General features: G+C 38.5%; 3 protein-coding genes across 3 annotated transcripts; all 3 read right to left on the minus strand.

Moving 5' to 3' along the window:
* Nucleotide 1: 1 nt before the first annotated feature.
* c1qb (complement component 1, q subcomponent, B chain) lies at nt 2–2,131 on the minus strand. Its single transcript, XM_035433128.1, has 3 exons — nt 1,974–2,131; nt 1,272–1,453; nt 2–749 (listed from the first exon to the last, which is right to left on the minus strand). Exons 2-3 carry the CDS (start codon nt 1,438–1,440, stop codon nt 211–213), a joined length of 708 nt encoding a protein of 235 aa, XP_035289019.1. The 5' UTR covers nt 1,441–1,453; nt 1,974–2,131; the 3' UTR covers nt 2–210.
* Nucleotides 2,132–7,023: 4,892 nt separating this feature from the next.
* On the minus strand, nt 7,024–11,127 carry c1qc (complement component 1, q subcomponent, C chain). The gene is made up of 4 exons (XM_035433127.1): nt 11,109–11,127; nt 9,783–9,835; nt 8,904–9,077; nt 7,024–8,107 (listed from the first exon to the last, which is right to left on the minus strand). Exons 3-4 carry the CDS (start codon nt 9,067–9,069, stop codon nt 7,548–7,550), a joined length of 726 nt encoding a protein of 241 aa, XP_035289018.1. The 5' UTR covers nt 9,070–9,077; nt 9,783–9,835; nt 11,109–11,127; the 3' UTR covers nt 7,024–7,547.
* A 3,158-nt stretch (nt 11,128–14,285) lies between these two features.
* Nucleotides 14,286–16,544, minus strand: c1qa (complement component 1, q subcomponent, A chain). The gene is made up of 3 exons (XM_035433124.1): nt 16,402–16,544; nt 15,846–16,020; nt 14,286–15,486 (listed from the first exon to the last, which is right to left on the minus strand). Exons 2-3 carry the CDS (start codon nt 16,006–16,008, stop codon nt 14,894–14,896), a joined length of 756 nt encoding a protein of 251 aa, XP_035289015.1. The 5' UTR covers nt 16,009–16,020; nt 16,402–16,544; the 3' UTR covers nt 14,286–14,893.
* Between the last annotated feature and the right edge of the window lie 8,278 nt (nt 16,545–24,822).

Below are 24,822 nucleotides of genomic sequence, written 5' to 3' on the forward strand. Positions count from 1 at the left end.
GTGCTGTTTGTGGCTTATTTATTGTTACAAATAATGGCATATTTTTTAACACGTTCCAGTACAGTCACTTAATAGTATGAAATAAGTGAAAGCAGAAAGTATCATTTTCACTGCCACATATGACAGTAGTGAAGTTTTTAAAAGAAATATTTATACTATTATTATTGGCAGTGCTCCAGAGTTGTTCCACCTGTGGCCTACAGGGGAGCTCTAGCTGACTGCGAAGAGCAGAAAGCCGGTGAAAATGCTGTCAGCACCAGCACCGCTCGTGACAGAGATGTTGTCAGTGGGCTGTAAGGAGACTTCATCCCCCACTTCCAGCTTCAGCACCAATGAGCCAGAGGTCACCAGGAAACCTCTCTCTGCTGAGTCACAGAAACCCACCTTCGTCTCCAGTCCCTTCTTAATATTGAGGCAGATGACAGCGCGCCCAGTCACGTGGAAGGCAAAATAGTAGTAGCCCTTGATGGTGCTCCGGAAAACTCCTTTGTTCAGGGAGTCGCCCTCTACGACTGCCCCTTCAAACTCTATGGGGGTGTCTCGTTTGAGCTGGTTTTTGTAGAACTTTTTGACGGAGAAGTAGGATTTCTTGGAAGAAGTGACTGCCATTGATATCCCTCTCTCTCCCTTGGGACCTGGAAATCCAGGTATGCCTGGAAACCCAGGGTCCCCCTCAACGCCTGCCCTCCCTGGGAACCCCATCAACCCAGGTTTCCCCTTCTGCCCCTTCAAAAGCTGGCCGTGATCCCCTGCAGCAATATAACAAGTATGTTAAATAAAAGGCTTGCATTATTTAACTAATACAATATTTCAAATGAACTAACATGACATTGATACTGAAGTCATGGCCATGTGTACAAAGTATAGTTATGAATTCCTCTGTATGAGGCTACATCTTCAATGAATTAGTTATTAATTATATTTTGTATAATATATAAATGTGGTACCTCTATAGCTACAAATGAATTAAACTTCTAATATACAATAGCTATGGATAATGTTCCTTTGCATTCATTCTGTGAAGGGGAATTTCAGTTTTCGTTACATCAAATTTGACTTGGGCCAAATTACATTTGAAAATACTTTAAACATTTAAGATATTAGCAAAATTCCTGCAGATTTCTGACAATTTTAAATACAAACATTTGTCCGGAATATGATTGACAAGTATTCAAAGTTATTTTTTTAAAAAAATGTATATAACCCAAGTCTGTTCATTGTTTTTTGTGTTTACATTCTATCATCTCTGACAACAATGGTAAAAGCATTACCGTCATCTCCTTTCAGTCCCTTTGGCCCATCTTTCCCATTTGGCCCGTGTGAGCCTGGAATGCCTGGCACACCAGGGTAACCCCTGTATGCACTGCATGTGTCTGCGACTGATGAAGTCACAAAAGAAATCAGAATTCCAATCAGTGCTGTGGCTTGGACTGACATCATGGGATAAGAAGATCTAAAAAAAAAGGAACCACAACAGGGTAATCGATAAACAGTAGCTCAACATAATTTATTTTGGAAACCTCTGTAAAAATCAATTTTAAGTATGTAAGTATTTTGTTCATGAGAGGTTGTCAGAGGCCAACTGTTCCTGGGTCAAAAGGTCTGTCTTAATAATAGTCTATTTAGTACTACATAACCATCTGTAATAATTTAACACATTTTGCTATCAAGGCTATGAAATCAAAGCCCAAGTGCACCTCCAAGTACTCCGTGACCATGTTTAAGCATCTGTTCACTGTTTCTGGGCACTTTGACCAGAAGGCATTTTTATATGATTACAGAAATGCACTTTAAATCTATATCAATTCAGTTTGTGCCAATTCCATTTAATTTTTTTAAATGTACACAACAGAGGAATTTTACAATAAAAAACTTAAAAGTAACCTTTTATTTTCAGAGCAGAATCATTTCAAGAATTATTGAAATTACAACATGAATGGAGATATAGAATTTTATCTATGTATATAACTCACCAAGTATTCACCAATGTCTGCAGTAATATGAGTCGTATGGTAAAGAGGCAGTTGGAGCGCTCTCACTCCAGCCAGATCACATGAAGAAATACATTATTAAGAAAACAAATGTGAAAGATTGCTACAGTTCATCCCAGAGGAAGTCAGGAAAAAAATAGCAATGATGACAGTGGCCATATTTTCCCTTACATTGTTTCACTTCTGCTTTTGAGTTGATTTCCCAAAACAACTGTTTTCATATCCTTGCTTTTTATTTAAAACAGCACATGTACACATATACACACAATTTACCCCTGTATTTAGGCTGGAGTGGGTTTATTAGCATTCTTTCCATTTTTTACAGTGAAATTTTCAATGAGTCTGGCCACATGATACACAATTTGAAAGTGTTAAAACTCACGGTTCTATCTCTATAAACTATTTTACCATGCCAATGTTTTAGCGACAGCGGTTCCTTGTTTCATAACATGTGGGGTGGCAAAACAAGCTTGTGGGGTCCTCACTTTCTTTGCACTCTGGAACTCCGTAGACAACAAGAAGCACAATAAAGTCAATATGCTTGTCACGGCAAGAATCCAGCAAACAAAATCCATAGTAATTTTTAGTCCCTAAAACATGCTAACTTGGAGAAAGAAACTCGATATATTCAATGTTTACTTAAAAATACTCCGGAGGAATTATCATTGTTGTCTGTTTTACTGTTGCATACACACTGAAACTATTGTATACAAAAGAATATTGTTAAGTCCAGTTTGTATATATTCTCTGGAACAAAACAAGCCTAACTATAAGCTTCTCTGACCAGTACTGGCCAAGCAGTCCCTCAATATAGCCAATGTGACCCACAAAAACTCAACAAGAACAGTATAACTTCTGCCTAGTACATTGCCAGCCATTGAAAAACTATTATACTAACGACTGAGAAGCATTTTAGATGAAGAATTTACGTGTCTAGCGATTGTTTGACTGGCATAAAAGAACAAATTGTTTCTCCTGTGTAAACAAACCATAACTTTTTCAGTGTGCATGCTGAAAACGTTGCACTTGAGTCCCAACATTCTTGAGACTTCATGCCTACAAGGGCTGTTTTACAAAAAAAAAAAGTATTTTTTGCAATGGCTAAATCTAAACAGAAGACTCCGCATTTGGAGGCCCTGGAAGAAATCACTCATCAGAGCGAATATTTCTAGGAAAGACAATGAAAACCACTTTAAATCCATAGCAGAGGGCATGTTCACTGAAGGATTGAATCCCATTTTTATATTGGTGAGCATCTAAATACATTCTTAAAATATTTTATTATTATCCAGTACTCTTATAAATAAGGAATAGGCATGCAGAATATGCAGAATATTTAGAATTTAGAATATTTTGACATGTTGATGGGGGTGGGGTATTTGATGAAAGCTTCAATCAAAAGACCTCAATCAATGGATTAGTAAACTAGATAGCTAATGTATTTGTTTTCTACAATCTTACAGACCTGCTGTTGCCAGAGGTTGACAGGAGAGGGAGGTAGAACAGGGTCGGGAGAAGGAGATTGAGAGGGAGGGGAGAGTGACCGGCAGTGGGAAAGCCAGCTACTTTTAAGCATACTTCTTTCATAAGCATTTAGCATACAATATATATAATTTTGTGTAATGACCCATAAATATAACTTGGTTACCAAGTGCCATTTTGGAGTCTCCAAATGGCCTTTTTGGAAACATGCCTAGCCATAGCTCAGAAAAAACTGCGCCTAATGCACATTTTTGGTGGTATTGTCGTAAGATTTGAACTTGGATTTGTCCAGTGTTGTGGCTGTGACTGTTGCTACATTGTGTTTCTAAGCCCATCAGACACAGCCACAAACATCTGTATCCACTTTAAAAATAAAAAAAAAACTTTTAGATGAGAGAACTTCCACTTCCACTGTGTTTCAAATTCTATTACCCTCTATTTCAGTAATATTTAGAGTAATTCTCTTGAAAAACAAACTCCCAAGGGTTACCTTTTAGAAGAGACCAAGATTATGCCTGTAGTCAAAAGGGTTCAAGAATAGTAACCATTTTATTTTGGGTATGTTATGTTCAGGCTTTTGTTTAAAAAATGGGGTGATACTTAAGGGGATAAATGCATGTGAAATTTATTTTAATATTGGGAAGAACTGTGACAAATTATTGCAGTTAAGATTCAGTTCCACTTTTTGATCCACAAGATGTACCCACTTCCTTTAAGGTTGTCTGTCAGCATTACAGATTATGGACATGATGAACCCATTTTAAACCACGGAGCTTTGGATATGGATACAAGACGTCCACTTAAAATGCAGAATTCAATGCAAAGAGATCTGCAACTACAATTGAGGCCAAAGGTTTACATACATCTAGGCTAAAGACATTCAAATTCAATTTTTCACGACTCCACACATTCCATGTTGCCATATGTTTCCTGTGTTAAGTCAATTAGGGTATGTAATGTATTAGGTCATTTTAAAATAATAGCTAAGAGACTGATTTATTTAAGCTTTTATGTACTATGTCAGATTTTCAATGAGTCAAATGTTTACATACACTTTGTTAGTATTTGGTGGAATTGCCTTTTAATTGCGTAACTTGAATCAAACGCTTGGGGTATCCTTCCACAAGCTACTCACAATACTTTTCTTTTTCAGTTCAGTCCACAAATTTTCTATGGGATTCCAATACTCTAATACTTTCACTTTGTTGTCTTTAACCCATTTTGTTACAACTTTGGAGGTATGCTTCGGATCATTATCCTGCTGAAAGACCCAGTTGCAACCAATTTTGAACTTTATAGCTGATGTCTTGAGGTGTTGCTTCAGTAACACATACAAAGCACTATCTATAATTCATTACTTCAAATCTAGGCCTGCCATTAAAAGTATTGATATCTAAACTGTGCCAAGTTACATGAAACAATATTGGATATCTTAGCTCACTCACATTAAACAAGTTGTAACAAGTAATTTGGCCCTGTGTGTAGAAGCATACAGTGCATTAATGGAGCAAACATAAGTGACATTTGTAACCATTTGTAAGATTCTATATTTATGTAATATGCCTCAATGTGTGCAATTTATATCTGTATTTATGCCCCCCCCCTTTTTGTTGTGAGAATGATTGTATGTGTATTGGTATATATAAATGTCTGTTTATAAATGTGAATGTCACATGCTGCAAGAGAAATGTCCCCATGGGGATACTGAAGTATTGTGTATATGTGTGTATCTATGTATGTACAGTATTTATTGTACAATCAGTGTTTATTTGAAATTGTAAATATACAAAGACTCGTACATTTTGTAAAATGAACTTGACAAGGAAGTATAAACATATCCTTTCTGGAGGAATATCCTTTCTGTAGGTATTAACCAGCAGGTTCATACAGTCATGTAGAGTAAATGCCATGCATGAGGCAATTTCTGTTATTAGACATTTAGATGTGACACAAAGTTAGAATGAGAACATTGTGTTAGGATGGTATGATAACGAAAACACAGGGCCAAATTACTTGAACGAATTTAGGAAACATTGGGCAGCATTGCTATGGAATACAGCTTGTTTAATGTGTGTGAGCTAAGATAGCAAATATTATTTTATGTAACTTGGCACAATTTTGGTATCAATACTTTTAATGTCAGGCCTAGATTTTAAATAATAACGTATAGATAGTGGCTTGTATGTGTTACGTTGAAAATGTTTTTCATCAGATATCACATATTTTTGTACTGTGTCTGTCATGAGCTATAATAGTAATAGTGATAATAGGAATTCATATATAAATGTAGGCATACACATACATGCATACACATACATGCATGGTAACACACATTGTAGATTAAAGAAAAACATAGGCATGGATTCAAAAAATTTTCCTTGACTTTGAATGACAAATAAATGAAAGTGTACTGTATGTGAGGGGTGGCCAATCAAAAGGCTAGGTCTTCGTCCTGATGATCACCTGCAAACTTCATTCTGGCTTTTTTATGCCAGTCATGGAGTAGGGGCTTCTTCTTTGCGTAACAGCCTTTCAGGCCATGGCGATGTAGGATCCTCTTAATGGTGGATGTAGATACTTTGGTACTTGATGCCTCCAACTCCTTCACCATTTCCTTTGTTGTTGTCTTGGGGTTCAGTTGAACCTTTTGGACCAGAGTTTGTTTAGCCCTGGGAGTAAATTTGTGTCTCCTTCCTGAACGATGCAGTGTCTGTGTGGTCCCAAGATTTTTATATTTGCATACAATTGTTTGTACAGATGCTCGTGGTACCTTCGGTTGTTTGGAAATTGTTCCTGAGGAGGAACTGCACACACGGAGGTCCACATTTTTTTTCTGAGGTTGAGTTTCTTGGATTTTCCCTTGGTATCAAAGGCAAAAAGGCAGTGGCCCTAAAGGTAGCCCCTTAACTCCTAATTAACTCCTAATTATGACAATTGGCCAATCAGAAGCTTCTAAAAAGTCAATACATCAATTTCTGGAATCTTCCAGACTGTATGTTAATTTTTGACCCACTGGATTTCTGATATAATGAATTAAAGCTGAAATTAATCTGTCTCTAACCGATTGTTTTAAAATTACCTCTGATGTGAACAAAGTAGATGCCATAATTGACTTGCCAAAAGAAATGTATGGTAACGTGAACTGTGCAGAGTTGTGAAAAACTACGTTTGAATATCTTTAGTCTAGGTGTATGTAACTTTTGGCCTCCACTGTATGTATCATTGTTAGTAAGGCTGGGAGAGAAGAGAAGTGTGAGGAATAATTCACTTAACTTTGCCACTTCAAACTTCCACTCTGTATATTGTAATGACATGTACATCGTGAGTGCACTCTTTGAAAGTGGTGCATTAAAATATTACTACTGTATTGCAATGTACTGCTACTGCTATTATTATTTTATTATTGTATCCCTGAATACATTGATGCTATATCAAGAAAATTGTCCTGTCATTACTGTAGTGGGTATGGCATCTTGTTCATTTTGCCATTAGAAAGCCATTTCAGTGATAAAAGAAACAATGGTGAAATGAGTCAAAAAGACTAATGCACTGAAGTTTAAAAGTACTGATTTATTTATTCAAAATCCAAGTTTATTCTACTGTAATCATTTAATAATATGCAGCATTTAAATTCTGATGGACAATTTTTTTAACCTGAAGGTTGTTTATGCTCAACAAACACACATGAAATGTAGCTAAATATGCAATTTAATAGCAAGAAGGAAAGGGTGCCATCAGTGTGGAAAAAAACAATCAAATTTAAATCCTATCATGTCAGCTTTAAATCGTGGCTAGCATTGGGCAGTCAAAAGTTCTTATTCACTTTTAGACCTGTGAAATGTCCATTTTATTTAAGTATCTGAGCACTTTTCCCTTTAGTAATAATGCTGATGGCAGGTGATGCACACTGAAAAGAGGTACAGCCGAGACCCGAGTCAGATACTGGCCTAAGGATAATTCCTGGAGATTGCTGACAATTCTAAAAGAAAGATCTATTTTCACATATATTCAGTGCAAAATTACTCTCATACTAATGTACATTTTAGTCAGGATCTAGCTTTGGCACTCACTGTCTCAGTATGGGTAGAGCAGGAACCCTGAAAAAACGCTCTGCTTGCCATCCACCCCAATCATGCCTTTGTGGTCGTTGGTCTCCAGCCAGACTGCCTGATCTTTGTTCAGATTGACCGTCAGTCCTCCAGAGCTCACTTGGTTGAGGTTGGAGGTCACATGGTCGCAGAAGCTTGCTAGATTCTGGCCGTCCCGGACGAGAGAGACGCATAGGGATGCCTCTGAAGATGCGTGGTAGACAAAATAATATGTGCCAGGGATGTGGCAGACAAACTTGCCTGTGTCGACATTGTAGTGGTTGTTGAGGTTTGTGATGACATTAGTGAAGCGCACAGGGCTTCTTGGGATGGGGTGGGCCTTGGTTCGGCGGGTGACACTGAAGGCAGACTGGAGCTCCAGTTTGTGGACCCCTACCATGCCCTTGTCTCCCATGAGCCCCTCTAGGCCAGGGAAGCCCTGCACACCCTTGGCCCCGCTTCGCCCAATCTTCCCAGGGGGTCCTGGTGGGCCATGCTCTCCTTTCTGTCCTTTCTGTGCCACGAGCCCTGGTTTCAGTGGTAGACCTGTGAAGACAGAGAGAGCGGAGAGGGGAGGGAGATTCAAACACTTAGTGGCTGGTCTCCTATCAAAATTCACAACCCAATGCTCTCTTATCCCTCAGCATAATTGGCTCACTATAACGCACCTATTCAGACTGCACTTCAGGGTTTCTATTTAAAAAAACTTCTGTCCTTTTATCTGACAAATCTTGAGGCATACAGCTTAATGATGGCACTTTGTGGTGGCATGTTTGTAAATTAGTGGTGTTTGATGCACACCATGTGAAATGCCTTTTTGTAAGCTGCTTTGGCTTAAAGTGTCTGCCAAATGATTACATTTTTAATTGTATAGCACCCCTCTCCACCTCAGCTGTGGTGTGAGTGTTCTCTTAAAATGTGGCTGCTATGTGGATAGTTATCCCCTTCACTGACAAGCACTGAGAGCTTTACATTACATACATTATTATTTTTCTTCTTCTTCTTCTTTTACTTATTCTTCTTCTTGAGCTGTTTAGAATTGAAAATACTCCTGCAGATCCCCTTACATCTTTAGTGGAACATTAGTAAATTTGTAATAATATAATGAAATAATAATTTTGTTATGGATTTATTTGAAAATTGTCAGCAATCTGCAGGATTTTAGTAGTTTCTGAAGGGTTAAATTAATTCAAATAAAGTGTTTGACGTAGATCTGCTCAAAATATGGCCTGGTGCTTGGGATGCAATATCATCCCAATTTGCCTTATAATGAAAGTCAATTGAGGTTTCTGTACTGCAGGTCCCTATGAGTCAAAAAATAAATTCTAAAGATATTTCTTACCAGGTTCTCCTTTCTCCCCCTTCTCGCCATCCCTTCCATCTCGACCAGGAATTCCTGGAATCCCTGGAAGTCCAGGGGTTCCTGCAGAAGGGCAGTTTTCCATGGCAACTGCAGGCAGAAGTACCATGGCCACAAGAGTTGCGGTTGTAATGTGATGGGTGAACATGACAGCAGCTGGGACCAGAGAGACGGAAAGACATCAATAAAACACAGTTGTGTGAGTCTACATTGTGTTAGCCTGTTGGAAATTCAACCTTGTCTATGCTCCCTGGTACAGATCAACTTCCAGATAGAGACCTCAAGGGCATTAAATCATGAAACATCAGCAACCTAATTATTATACATTAATAATAAACAAGGGTAGACAAGACTGACAAGTTGCATAATTGTGTTACAAGTTGCATAATTGGCATCGATGCTACTGGTGATGGGAGTACCTTTCCAGAAATAAATGCAGCACATAATATAAACATATAAAGTGCATTGGCACAATAACAGTGGAAAAAGTCAGAGGTTATATGTTGCTGCACAGATCATGATTTTCATGCTGAACCAAGAGAAAGGCAGCAGCATCCATATTTTGAAAGGTATTTGCAAAATTACATCTGCAAATATCGTCTTGTCAATGACTATTCAACGCAACAGCATTCATTTATACCTTTAATAAAGACAAGCTAATTTCCCCAGATGTGGTAGTCATGTTTTTAAGCTTAACATAAACTTAAGAACAAATGTAGTCAATTCAATTATGTTGTGAGAATCCTTACACCTATGCCTACCCTACCGGGTGATAGCTTAATTGAAAAAACATTACAAAAACTAACACACACAATACTAGCAATTATTAAGACTAGCTAAATAAATTAATAAGAAACTTACATATGGACTGCACTTGTTTTTCACAATGCCAGGCTGTTCGAAGGCAATAAAGTCTTGAGAAAGGGAGAATGCATGTTTCAGATTTGGGATGGGGAACTGAGGGGTTACGAAACAAATGGGTGGGGGACCATTTTTGGCGCATCGTGGCATTTATTTGCAGCTTCAGCAGGTTTCATATCTACACATTTCTTAGAAACATTTCACAATGCTGAAATATTTGGTTTAATGTTCCTCTAATACATTCCTGAGCATTTGGATCAGCATTTTGTTTATAAATATACAGCATATATGGGAAGTGAGCACTGGCCTTTATATAGTTATATTGCTGTTGACTTTCTGTACATCAGAGTGTTACGACCCGGTCTAGGGCCAAACCATAACAGGGTGTATGATAAGGGAAATGTGTAAGGGAATGTACTCCAAACTAGGGTTACAAAATTCTGGGAATATTCAAGGATGGAAACTTTCCATGGGAATTAACGGGAATTTTTGGGAATTAACGGGAAATAACGGGAATAAAATGGAAATATAGCCCTATTTGCTCAGGCTGCATTTACCATGTCATAGGCAGATAGAAACAAACCTTTTACCATATCATAAGCAGACATAATTGCAAACATTCTCTATGACCCCCTTCCAAAAAAAAATGCTTTTTTTCTTAACACCTAAAAAAACCCCCCTAAAAACAGTCTTCCGAGTGTTGTTTTAGAATTCTATTTACATAGATAGTTGAAGTTCAAGTTTTTAGAAAAAGTCAAGGAATGACAGACGTGGAATAAACATTAACAAAATACATCCCATTTTACTGCGCAAGGGGTCAGTTGACCCTGTGGTTCTAGTGACGAGCAGTATACCGTGAGTAGTGCCAAGTAGCACACAATGTGACCAAAGATGGAAAGTTTTGAAGAGAAGCTAACTGCTTGTCCAAAATTACCAACATTTATACGACGTCTCCATGCCGCTTCACAGCGATAAAAATATCCTACTTATCAGACAACGTTAATTTCATCAACAAAAAATATTCGTTACAACCCCTTTTTCCAGAACGAAAACAAAACATAATGAAATAACAATTCAGAATAGGCCTTGGGGGTTAAAGTGAACAATTTATAAAATATTTTACAATGAATGAATGGAAATAAATTAATTAAAACTCCTCAATTAGCATGCTCAATCAAGCTACATCACATGGTAACAGTTAGCTAGCAGAAGGTTGTTAACAAGGTATAAACTGTGTACTTTGCATTAGGCTACTATCTGCCAGCTAACTGAAATATCATAAAAAATATGAAATATATTCACTCCAATAATATAATCAAAACTTACCTGAAAGCATGTAGTCCCTTGGCTCAGACAGTGCGGTAGTGTTGGCAGTAATGTGGGCTGCACACGTGATGGGAAAATGCACTGTGCATGCAGAGGGTTGTAATTTTACTGAATTCCTATTTAAAGGTGCAGTGTGTAGAATTTAGTGGCATCTAGCGGTGAGGTTGCCGATTGCAACCAACTGAATACCCCCCCGACCGCTCCTCACCCCTCCCTTTCCAACAATATAGGAAAAGCTACGGTGGCCTGTAAGTTCCAAAAATGATGTCATCGTCTACGACAGCATCAAGTAGCGAAGTGTCAAGTGATGAGGTTCCTTGATAGATTTATAAATTGTATTTAGCTATTTAGTCTGTAAAACTATAGGTCATAACATACAAGTAAGATAGCGATTATGATTGTTAATTGTTCCGCATTGTGGTAGCGTTTTATTGCTAACATTAGCTAATGTTAGCTGCTATGCATGATAAATCATAGAAAGACATGATGCGTCACAAAAGCTATTACACTACTAACTAACACTTACATTACAGTGTGAAATATCCTCATTATAAAATACCACTAACCTATTTAAAGTCACTCAATTTAAAAAATAACGTATATAACCGAAATATTTTGAGCAGTAGGCCTAATACTTACATAGCAATGATGAAATCTTATCTGTTTTCAATAGATAGAGACAGAGTAAATCAATGATATATTTCTATCCGCTTCTGTCTTACACCAGAAAACGATGTCAACTAGGTCTATCAGCAAACATATGGCTTAGCTATGCCCAGAAGTCCTCAATAATAACAGTATTTTTCAAAAAATTACGAAAAATCGTTAACAACGTTTTGTTAGGTGCAACGTATTTTACTGCTACCACAGAGTGAATGCATAAGTGAATGTGATGATAACAAACCTTTGATTATGCTGACCAATGAAACGCTATTATAAAAGCAAAATTAGACATGTTATACATCGTTAGAAAGCTTATGCTCTCACCTACTGAATAAATGGATTGTCAATCAAGCCAGACTGTACTAAAAAGGGCGACAACGCTGTAAACAACACGTGTGGTATTACGCACAGCTATTTTGGAAGGTACCCAGGCAAAAGCGCCCCCTCTAGAGCCGTTTGTCCATTCTGTGCTACTGTAGAAACATGGTGGTGCAACATGGTGGCCTCCGTGGAAGAGGACCCACTCCCTATGTAGATATAAAGGGCTCATTCTAAGGTAACGAAAACACAACATTCTTATTTTCATGGGATTATACACTAATTAAAACATGTTTATGAATATTATATTCAATATCTGCCAAGTCCATTCCGCTAGATGCCACTAAATTCTACACACTGCACCTTTAAAGGGATGCTCGCAAATTATCAGTGATGTGATGGAAGAGTGCGCTGCTGAATGCCGTGCATGGTTACAATTCAATTAAATGGGAATCCTTTTAACCAAAACATGCCATAAGACCTAGTATTGCTTTTTTAAATGTGTATTCCCCCCCAAATAAGTTCACGATTAAAAGGTAAGATTTTTATATTGAAATTGTGCAGAATTCACAAAATTCCTAAGCTTAACTTCCCTTCCAAAATTTCCGGAAATTTACCGGAAATATTCCGACCCTTTGCATCCCTACTCCAAACTAACCAGTAACTCCGCTCCCTATATGCCTATCCAAATCTAACTGAAAACTGGCTAGTCTATGAAAGGTACTGGGCACAGGTCGGCTTTGAACGCTGAACTTCGGACAGTTATCCTGAAAACCAGAAGTCCGAATAGTGTACCCCAATGGAGTGTTAAATCTCCACCCAGAGTACCTTAAAAAATAATGGCTATGTATAACTGTTACATAATGAGTATTGTACCTTATCGGACCTGTGTTTTGTAGTTGTTCCAGTGACCCTCAGTATGCACTTATTGTACATCACTTTGGATAAAAGCGTCTGCCAAATAAATGTAATTTATTGTAATAATAAAGGAAAAATAACAAGGCAAAATGACGAACTTGTGTCCCGATGGAAGGATTTGTAGTCCAGCTGGGAACACACTAACTAACAGAGGCACTATACGGAAACCAGAGGGCAAAACTAGAGTCGAGGTCGAGATTGAGCAAATGGTCAAACACAAAATCCAATCTGCAAACAGAGCGGGGCTAGGCCACAATCGGAATCGAAAATGAGAGCAAATGGTCAAACTAAAAGGGCTAAGGAAAGAGCCCGAAGGGCTATTCGGGAATTGGAATAAAAAAATAGGGTCGAATACGCGAGGTCAAACAAAGCAATCACTATACACAACCCACCAACCACGAGTTTGAAGAGCTTGTCTCCACTGGTAGGTGACAAACAACAGCTTTTTCAAGCCGAGTAACAGGAGACGGAAACGGGCAATCACATGATGAACCGGAGAGATGAAACACACAAGCAGACAAATGTGAACACAAACATACGACAGGGGTCGTAACACAGAGCAAAATATTTCACTGATCAGAAATGGGAATACATTAATAACTATAAAGAAATATACAATGCTGTGAAATGTTAATTTCCCTCATGAGTTAATTTGTAGAATTACCTTGTGGAACCCCAGGGCTGAAGTACCCCTTTACAACATGTCACATGATGGCAGAAGAGTCATGGTTCTGAGCTGCTTTGATGGCTCAGGACCTGGACATTGAGTCAACCAATGAATCCAGCATGAATTCTACACTGTGCCAGAGTATTCTGAAGCAGAATAAGTTGTACAGTCAAAAGTCTTTAGATGTAATAAAAGCACCTGATAACAAACTCTAAATGCAAAAAAATTAAGACAAGGCGGTCCTGAATTCTTGCATGCAATGTGAGAGACAGATCAATATTTGTGGGAAATGTTTAGTTAAAGCTATTGCTGCTAAAGGACATCTTACCAGTTACTGAAGGCTTTGGTGGGAATTTACTTCTCATCTGGAATGTGAAATGTATGATTTTGTGTTGAGTCAATTATGGAAACACTGAATGTATTATTTGTACTATTTTCTATGTAACACCACCTTTTAATGTATCCATACTAGGATTTGTGTGATAATAAAATATCATTTGGATGAAGTAAATCTTCATAATGTCAGTTTTATATTACAAATGTACATCTGACATAACTGTGGAAAAAAAGACACAAAAAACGAATGGACACAGAATTACAGAGAGACTGCGTTATTTAAATATGTTGTTTAATATTGCTTACTTTTTCCATGAACGAAACCAGTGTCTTTTACAATGTAGAGACAGGGATGTTAACACAGGGATGTAGTAGATTGTTTAAAATATCTGAGTTAATGCATCATATAACAGCACACATATCAGGCATCATATTACCCCCATAAGTACTCTAATTTAACTAAGGACAGAAAAAAACTTTTTATGAAAGTACATACTTGTTACAGACTTGCTACAAAAAGTTACAGCCAAATAAACCTGGGAATTACACTAGTATTGTCAGTATGATTTCTAAAACTTACAGATAGACAGATATAAGACAGAGATTACTGATTGCTTTGAAGTATAGAAGGCTTAGGTCCATATTCATATAGTATCTCAGGGCAGGAGTGCTGATCTTGGATCCAACCCTTACCCATTATGAGATAAAGGGTGATCCTGATCTTAGAGCAACAAGCCTACTATGAAACACACTATAAATGTAGAGCCTAATCTAGGATCAGTTTAGCCTTTCCAGCTCAAAATGTATAATCGGTTAGGATATGGAGAGGGGAACCCTGATGCTAGATCTGCTCTATGACCACAGACACTGGAGCCCCAACTCACTACTCTGCAGCAGGAAAAATTAGGAAGCCATTGAAGACAATAGACCTGCTCTGGGTTTCGGTCATGTGGTTGGCCAGTTTGGAGCCCTCCTTAAATGGCTCCACCCACACCTTCTGGCCCTGGGTGAGCTTGAGGACCCCTCCTCCTGAGAGCACCTGAGATATTCCCCTCTTGTTGACGTCACAGAACCCCAGACTCTCCTGGCCCAGGGCATCACTCTTCAGAGCCAGACACAGGTTCCCCATGGAGGACATGGAATGGAAGACAAAATAGTAGACTCCAGCTATTTTGCAGGTAAAGTAGCCGGTCTTAAGGTTGAAGTCACCACTGATGTCTGCGAGGACAGTGTTGAAGGTCACCGGTGCCCCATTGTTTGGTTTATCCTTCACAGTTCGCTCAACAGAGAATGCTGATTGGTGCTGTCCATCGAGGCCACTGCTGTCTCCCCTTGGTCCTGGGCGCCCCTGGGGTCCAGGCAGGCCCTGTTGCCCATTTTCCCCTCTGTACCCCTTCGGCCCCATTGATCCCGGGAATCCCCTGTCTCCTCCATCCCCCTTAACACCTATCTTCATATCCACATCCAACCAGGGAGCTGAAAGCAGGTGGGATTTTAAAAAACCAAATGGAATTCTATAATGTATTTTATTTAACACATATTTTACCAGAAACGTCCACTGATACAAGGCATCTCTTTTCCAAGGAAGATTTCCCATTTTATTTTCTAAGGTGGCCAAGAACACAGCAAATATTTAAAAGCATGTTACATTTCCTAAATGTGGAATACTCAGTTATGTACGGCCTTGCTCAGGCTGCAATCTCATTTTAAGGTGAAAACAAAAATCATCTGATTGTATGGCGCTCCAGGACTAGGGTTGAGGAAAAGTGCTTTAAGAGAAACCCCAAGAGACCTTCTTTATAAAAATTGTATATACAGTTGTCTTATTGTCTCACCTGCTTCCCCTTTCTGGCCTTTCTGTCCTGAATGGCCGTCTCTCCCAGGTATGCCAGGCTCTCCAGGCTTACCGTCCTGTACCCGGCATGTATCCTGGCAGATTGCCAAGCTCAGCAGCATGACAAGCCACAGAACCAGAAATTCATGTGCAAGGCAGTGCATCCTTGGAAAAACCTGCAAGAAACAGCAGAAAGTATGCTCGCTTATTTCTATTACAAGGCGACTGCTAAATCTCTTCTATTTTCAGTTAAGGGAATATGCAGAAACAAAGACAGTTATAGATTTTACACTTTAACCACATAGCAACAATAGTACATTTTAAACATGGATATGATCCTTTTATTGTAATTTAGTATTTTTCTGGAAATGCTACAGCAACATCAGTTCTTTTATATCTCCTTTAGAGTGGTACAGATAGGACATCAAATATCTCAACAAACTCTTACAGCTGAAAAATTGACATTCTTTTTTTAATCTTTGGATTTTTCCTTTTTAACATTTGTATTTTTAAGAATCGATAGCACTGTATTATTTTCATGAACATGGACAACTTACCAGTGTGTTCCAAAGTGAATTTATTTGATGTGTCAGTGTTCTTCGTCTTTTTGAGTTTTCCTGTCATCTAAGGGTGGTTGCTAATGAAGAGGCACAACTGGGTGCAAATGGCCAATATAAAATGACATGTTCTCAGTTTCAATTCTGCAAACTTGCAATTCTTCGACACAAGCAAATAGGGAAATGAAAATTAAAGAAGATACACTGGCCATTTCTCTTTTTGCCAGCCAAAAAAGTAAAACAAAAGTTGGGTGTCTGTTAGAGTTGATTTAACACTGGACATTTTACTATGTACTACAGTAAATGAGCATTGCAGCCATTGCCCCAGGCCTGTACCTGTGACAAAGCTGGGCTAGAGATACCCTGCCGACTGAAATCCTAGCTCCTCTTGGTGATGTAATTTATGTGTAGCCCTGGTTTGATACGAGTCTGTGGAAATATTGAAGGTGGTATTACTTCTTGAATGTGGTAGCCCTATCTACCAATTCTCAGAACCCTGATTGTTCTCAGTCTTTCACACTAGGAACAGCATTCACTGTAGCAAATGCTGGCCACATAAGGAATGCACCTGCTTAGACATTGGTGAGATTCCCAGAGGGTGATATGTTTATGTGTGGCATATTTGACACAAGTCTCTTATGTTATTCAACCTTTGTCTCATAGTTTATGTTTAGATTGCCAGTCTGAGTCATTGCCTTCACCTTAGTGGTCAAGTTTTTTTGGGCTTGTTGAGAGGTATAAACCTGAGAGATTGGGCTATGCTTTAGCTTGATATGTCACCCGGTTTCAATATACACATCTTTTGTGATATTAAGGCTTGTTCAAGGAGGGCAGTTTTTGTTTTTAGAAATGTGTACTTTTAAACCAAGTATATTTAAACATTCTTCGCAAAATCACATGTACAGTGGTTTAGAGTTTCATCTGACACATTTGCCTCTATGGCAGAGGTTCTGCTGGCCAGAGGGAAATACTTGCGGGCAGCAGAGTGTACTTTTTCCTCATAAGGACAGCTTCCATCAGTCTGCATTGAGAAATCCTACATAATAATCAAATAACAACATGTAAATTGCTAACTTGTCAGAAACTTGTTTATTCGATTTTAAAAATTAGCTACTTCCGTCTTCTGCGTAACCACTCTGGAGGGATACGGGGACATCCAGGTTGGGAACTCAGAATCAAAAAGGCATAATTTAAATAAAACACTCATTTGTAAAACTAAACCTCTTTATACCACACTGTAGACAAGATCTTGGTCACAATCTAGCCTACACGTAAAAATTTCATTGTTCTAACTAAGTTTATAAATATACAAAAGTATGAATAAATAAAACCAATGAACTTATAAAAAATTCTGCAAAACATTTTATTACTGAGTTTTTCTTGTAATAAAATGTGTAATGATGCCCTCAGTGCCATTATTTTTCTTTATAATGACCCCATTGATTTCGGTACAGCGTAAAGTGCATATTTTCTGAATTCAAAAGTGAAACATCATTGAACTGGCAGTGCACTTTTAAAGCAAGCCAATAGCTCTATGTACTGTAACATTGTTTATTTATTTCCTTGCTACATGAGCTGTTGAAATGAGCTCAGATAGCAATTTTGTTTTGTTTGTGTGTGGAATGCCCATTGTGATTATATTGCAGGCAGAACATTTAGCTAAAAACCATGCTCCAGTTTGATGTCCGTTTAAAAACCAAAAGATTCAGAGAAGCACCAAGACAGCAAACCATACACTACCCAGGGTACAGAGATGAGTCAGTTGTAAGATTTAGTCAGTGGTTGAAGCAGTGGCGTACAAAGCTAGTTCTGCTGCAGCTGCAGAGATATATTGGGCTTTAAATGAAACTTTTTTTTTTACCCAAGAGAGGTGACTGGTCAATAACGTTAATCCAGCGACACATAAGGAACTACTGTAGTTGTTTAATAAACATTAAGGAAATTAAGGTGGACATAAAAATAATTAGCTGCTTCTTGTTTGTGATAGTTAATTCCTGCCAGCTAGCTAACTAATAAAAATGTTTTTTTAGGAGTTAGGTGAACTTTCAGATATTTTTATTGAAGCAAACTCAATAATATAGGTTCAGTCCGACAGAATGCTTAAATTTACGACAGTTTACTTTGACCCAGTTGATAAATACAGACAGTGTGTGCCATTTTCTTCACACCTCCACTGCCAAGCAATAGTCATGTGTTGATACCTGAGTGTGAATGTGTCTGTCTCTCCTCTGGCCCACTGTTTAACACCTGAAAGATGGAGGAGGGGAGGAGGGATATTATTCTCTGATTCATAAGCTGGTGGTATACTCAGTAAGAAGAAAGAAACTTCAGGATTGAGAACCACCGGCGAACATGTCCACGAACACCTTTGTCGGTATACAGTGAGAACACTGCACCATTTAATGTCACTCCACACCGCTGGGGGGCGCAGCTATTAACCAGGGCTGGAATCTCGCCCAGACCTCCGTCTCGCGGCTACGTCATGGATGTGTAAAGAGAAGGGCTACGTGAGATCACAACACAAAACAAATAGTTTAAAGTGTTTAAAGTGGCTTTAGTTTATCTAGCTATGCAAAAGAAGAAAAAAAGGTGAAGGAGAAGGTACGTTCTCCCTCTAAATCAGAGTAGGACGGAGAATGGAGAGTTTTGTCTGTAGCCTACATTCGGCAAATGCAGAGTTTAGACAAGGGGGTCCACTTCTCTTATTTACGAATGTGTCCTAGGCGTTTTGATGACTTGCTGAAATGAGTAGCACCATTCATCAAACATGTGGGAACTCACAGAAATCCCATCTCTACAGAAGAGATATTGGCGTTGACTCTCCGTACATTAGCATGTGAAGTCTGCCCTCTGAACTCTCAACCGTGACGTAACCATCCATGTGATATTTGGACCAACAGCTGAGAGGGGGAGATCGGAGAACAAGAAAGACATTTTCTAAAAGTTCTCCCTGGGCCTGTTGCACACTGCACCGTGAAAACACACAACACCACGTTTTTGTTCTTCAGTTGTTCTCATTGCGTCTTTTTGCTCAAAAAGTTCTACTTCTTACTAAGTATAGCGCCTACTTTATTCTTATTCTCTGATCATCGAACATTATCAGCGGAATAATGTATATTTACATTGTAGGCTACTGTAGGCTATTGTGCTACTGTGGAATTAAATTCACACAAACAAATATATTTGAAGAAAAGTGTTTTAATTGGGACGGCAGGTATGCCAAGTTACAGCTTGGTGGGGTGGCACGCCCCATACCTATACAGCACATTGTGGTTATTTGGGTTTTCCACCAAAATAACCACAATGACCACAGGTGCTCATTCCTTAAAAACATTCATTTCTGTACCTTCTGACCTCATGTGAACAGACAGAATTCACAAGCTATTACACACGTACACACAATAAATCCCTAAACTTAGGGGATTTTGTGTTTTTTCCTCCTCCTTTTTCCTGCCGATTACATCATCACAAATGTTCCAGGCCCACAAAGAATATGTCTCCCCATTGGACATTTAGCTACATGAACCAATAAAAATAACGGATGCGCACGCAAAATGGATATATAGCCTATAGGAGCTACTTCACTACTGCTGTCCAAAGGCTAACCGCAGTAACTACATTTTTGGTCGAAACTGAGTTAACTAAAAATAACTTCTTGATATCTGTTTTATCTTGTGACAAAGTTTCAGAGTTAAATTTTGCTTTGTTTTGGAGAAAAAACTGTATAAAAATTGCAGTAACTACAAAACCCGACTCAAAACCATGGCAGACCGCAGTAAGTGAAGTTACGGCGGTCTGCTTTGGGATCCTACCGGCCGATTTAGCGCTCTACCCATCTAAGTTACCTCACGCGACTGCTTTGGGATTCTACCACCAGCCGATTTCACCCATCTAACCTCACACAACAAAGCCGTTTAAGATGGCACTATCCAGGGGAAAGAGGATAGTGGAACTGGTGTTGAAAAGAAAATACCCAGGTAGGCTAAGTAACGATGACATTAAGCGTTGAGAAACTAGCACATTATAAAACACCTGTCAGCCTCGCTACACATGCTGACTGACAGGCGATGTTTAGTTAGCTAGCGTTAGCTTACCTGCTCCCTGAAAGCTGTAACATTATCATCTGTAACTTCACATCATCGCCAATGCTATGTCATGCACTTCAAGACTGTTTACAATCTAGCCTACACATTGTGGATATTTGCCATGAATACGAGTGCGGAGAAAGAAGTGCATGTATCCGCAAATAATGTTGATTAAAAATGTGCACAATTTCGTACTGCAAATGAAAATAAATGTAGGCTATACGGCCTAGGCTACTCGCTAAAACTGCCTATTTGGGTAGAGCTATGATAGTATTGAGTAGCCTATTTTGTGGATTAATTGTATTGATACTCAAGGAAAATCTGGGAAGTTTCTGCTACTGCTTAGTGATTAAAACAGATTTTTCTAAATCGCATTTATCATTTAATCTCCCTAACAATTCGAAGAAGCTGTGTGTCACATTCCGATTGATTAGTCAGATCGTTTGCATGCTTGTTAATCACTGAAATTTAATTAAAACAGTTTGAGATCCATTAGTTTAAAGGAATGTTTTGTGCCCCACCAATTTTCAGCTCACCTGAAAATTGGTGGGGCACAAAAACATGTAATAAAACATGTAATATAATAAACACATTTTACTGTGATTCAGTGTAGCCTTGTATTTATTCATTGTGTTAAATTGTAAAGACAAGGATAATGAAAATTATTAATGTGACTCATCAAGGCAACAACAGTGGTGGCGGTGACAACGATGGTGAAATTGAAGATGATGATGCAAAGTTTAATTGATAGGAAAATAATTATCTAGATAGGTGAATAAGTAAAAAAGTGAAATGAAATGATATTAAGACTAAAATATGACGTCTAACTTCTCAATTTGTCCAGACTTAATTAAACATGCACAAATCCATACGTAGAGTTGTTAAATACTGTTAAATACAATTATAACAAAATCAGTGTCAAAATAGTTTTTGTTCACTGAAAACACAATATAAAAGCTGAGAACATTGTAGTTACTGCACTTTGCTTTTGCATTGCTCTTAGAACCATTTATAGCAATGCAAAGGCAGAGTGCAGTAACTGCATTTTTGGGGTCAAAGGTCAAATCAGCCATCATGGTTTTTGGGCATAGAAATTACCTCATGAATACATGTACAATTAGTGCAATATCACTGATATACCTGTAACCCATTTGGCTGGCCAGTTAAAATACTTTAAAGCCATTTTTCTCAGTTTTACCCTTTGCATAGTTACTGCAGTTCGGCTTTGTAGGGCAGACTAGTATGGATAAGAATAATACAAATAAATAATAATAATAATAATAATGTTGTACTTGTCATACACCCAAAGCACTGGAATTTTGGAATTATCAGTGCTTATTGTCACAGCCTTTGCTACAGATTCAAAGGAGTGCAGGCAAACGTGTTATTCTCTCAAGCATGTGATGCCACCTGGTGCTTGTTATCACACTGAAGTTTGTAGCACATGAGTTGGAGGAAAGTACTCTTTGTGCAGCATGACAGGCAGGCCACAGCAACCGATCGAACAGCTGGGTTTACTAGTGCACGGTGGGAAGCAGTCACCCAGGGGGCTGCCAGCCACAGTCAGCACTGGCACAGTCCAGATTTGATTAAGATACACTTTATTTGCCGATGAACACAAGACAACAGGAATTTGTTTTTCTGCATGCAGTGCTGTGAAAAGTATTCCTGATTTTTGCTATTATTGCATACTTGTCACACATATGGATGTTAGATTTTTTTCATTAAAGTAATAATCTCGCAGATTTTCATTAAAATAAATGTCTGTTAAGTCACTATCTATTGCCGAATTAGGTAGCACAATGGTGATTGAGCCTATTATTATATTAATTTATATTATTATTATTATTATTATTATTATTATTATTATTATTATTAATAATATAATAATTTATGATTAAAGAACTGGGTGTCTGTGGTGACATTCCCGGGAAAAAATCACAAGCGGCGCATAGTTAGTGATGCGTTTTCCATCACCCATTAGTGGTTGGTCCGCCAGAGAGGGTAGACGGGGGGGGGGGGGGGGGGGGGGGGGCTACCACCGGACCATGTCAAGAAAGGCAACATTAGTTTAGACAACGTTGCGCACAGTGTCCATCTCTCATATCAGGTAACGTTGCGTTAGCTAGCTAGCTAATGTAATTAACACAATTTAATGTCAGCTAACAATTAGAAAAAATTCTAGCTAATGCTACCGACTGGTACTAACCTCGCAAAACGTCTCTCGAATGCAATGCTACCTTGCAATGTAGCTAACTAAAGGTCAGTTCAGATCAATGATTCGCTACGAGACTGGATGCAACTTGCTAAATTCCAAGACGTCTGATTGTAAACGTTCTAACTGCTCTTGGCGAATTGACAAGGTGGGTCTTTTGAAACCCCAGGCAACGGCTTCAGACGCTCTGCAACTAACCAGTTCACACCGCTGCAATTTTCTCTGCAACATTCTAAAACCGTTTTGTCTCGTTGCGAATCATTGATCTGAATTGGCCTTAACGTTACCGTTATTTACATTGCCATCAAATGAAATAATTTTTTTAATGTGTTTTGCATTTACTCAGGTTCCCTGCCCTGTTTAATATCAAACCCTTCAGTGTGACAAATATGCAATAATAGAGGAAATCAAGGTGGGAAATACATTTTCACGGCAATATATCTCTCCTAGAGACATACACTTATCCTACAAACATGTATAATATCATCACAGAGTTCAGAGCGCAGGGTCAGCTACCGAACAGTGCCCCCTGGAGCAGTCAATGCCTTGCTCAAGGACACTTCGGTAGTGTTGGTGGACACAATAGGTGTAACCCTCCAGTCACCCTCTAGTTGCTTGCCCACAAATGGAACTCACCTGCTTGGCCATGGCTGGGATTGAACATTCCGTTTGTCAGTTGGCCTCTTTTCCATCTAAGCCACCTGCTGCCCTTGATACCAGGCCATGGGCCCAAACAGGGCTTTAATGGTGCATCCGGTAGTACATCAAACAGTTTTCTTCTCCAAATTAAGAGTGATGGGCATCCCTAATGCTCTGGAGAAACGGATGTCCTCTCTTTCTTAATCAGCTCATTTATCCTCATTATTTTAATGATTGGAAGCTGAACTTTGAATCTGAATCAGTATTTTAAAAATGTGCATTGAGATATATATATATATATATATATATATATAATGTTTAGGACAAAGACACTTTTAATGATAATAAAATATCATTTATACTAATAAATTTGTATAAAATGTATATAAAAATTGTAATTAATAAATTACTGAACTAAATAAATTACTACTTTTTTAACATAGTTCCCCCAATAATGTTTGGAACAAATGGTATCACAAGTGTTTCCGATTAGTCAGGTGTGTTCAATTGCTTCCTTAGTGAAAGCATTAGAGAGGTTTCAGTATCTAGTTTTGATTTTAGCCTTTTGACTGCCTTTGGAGTCTGTTATTGGCATTTGTCAACACGAGGACCAGAGTTGTGCCAATGAAAGTCAAGCAAGCCATTATCAGGCTAAGGAATTATGAAAAAAAAAAAACAGTCAGAAACATAGACCAAACCTTAGGCTTACCTAAATCAACTATCTGGAACATCATTAAAAAGAAAGACAGCACTGATGAGACTGTAAATCACACGGCCTGGTAGATCAAGGAAGACCTCTACACCCCAAACAGCTTTCCAACAGATCAGAAACACTCTTTACTCTTCAGGATGCAGGCCTGGATGTGTCAGTCCATGATGTTGACAGAAGACTTTACTACATAGGCTACACTACAAGATGCAAATTACTAGTTAGCCACAAAAACAGGATGCCCAGGTTACAGTTTGATAAGAAGTGCCCAAAAGATTTCTGTAAAAGGGTGAGATGAGACCAAGATTCACTTGTACCAGAGTGATTGCAACAGTAAAATATGGAGGCTAAAGAGCTGCCCAAGATCCAAAGCTCCCCCTCATCTGGTGATGGGGGGTGTTATGATTTGGGCATGTACAACTGCCACAGATACTGGCTCACTTGTCTTCAGTGATGATAGATGGTGCTTCAACTTACAGCAAGACAATGATCCCAAACATACTGCTGAAGCAATAAAGGAGTTTTTAAAAACTGGAAAATTTTTGACTGGCTAAGTCATTCACCTGATCTGAACTCAAATGAACATATGTTTCGAATTCTTAAGTGAAAACTTAAGGCAAGTAGCCCCCAAAACCAGCAGGAGGCAAAGATGGCTGTAGTACAGTACACAGTACTAGTGTTCTTTGTTCTCGGCTAGAAATAGCTTTACAAAATAAGTAATTGTACCTTACTGAACCCGTGTTCAGCAGTTGTCTACGATCATGAAAATGCAC

This window comes from Anguilla anguilla, chromosome 9 (genome assembly GCF_013347855.1).
Source record: "Anguilla anguilla isolate fAngAng1 chromosome 9, fAngAng1.pri, whole genome shotgun sequence".
Classification (NCBI taxonomy): domain Eukaryota; kingdom Metazoa; phylum Chordata; class Actinopteri; order Anguilliformes; family Anguillidae; genus Anguilla; species Anguilla anguilla.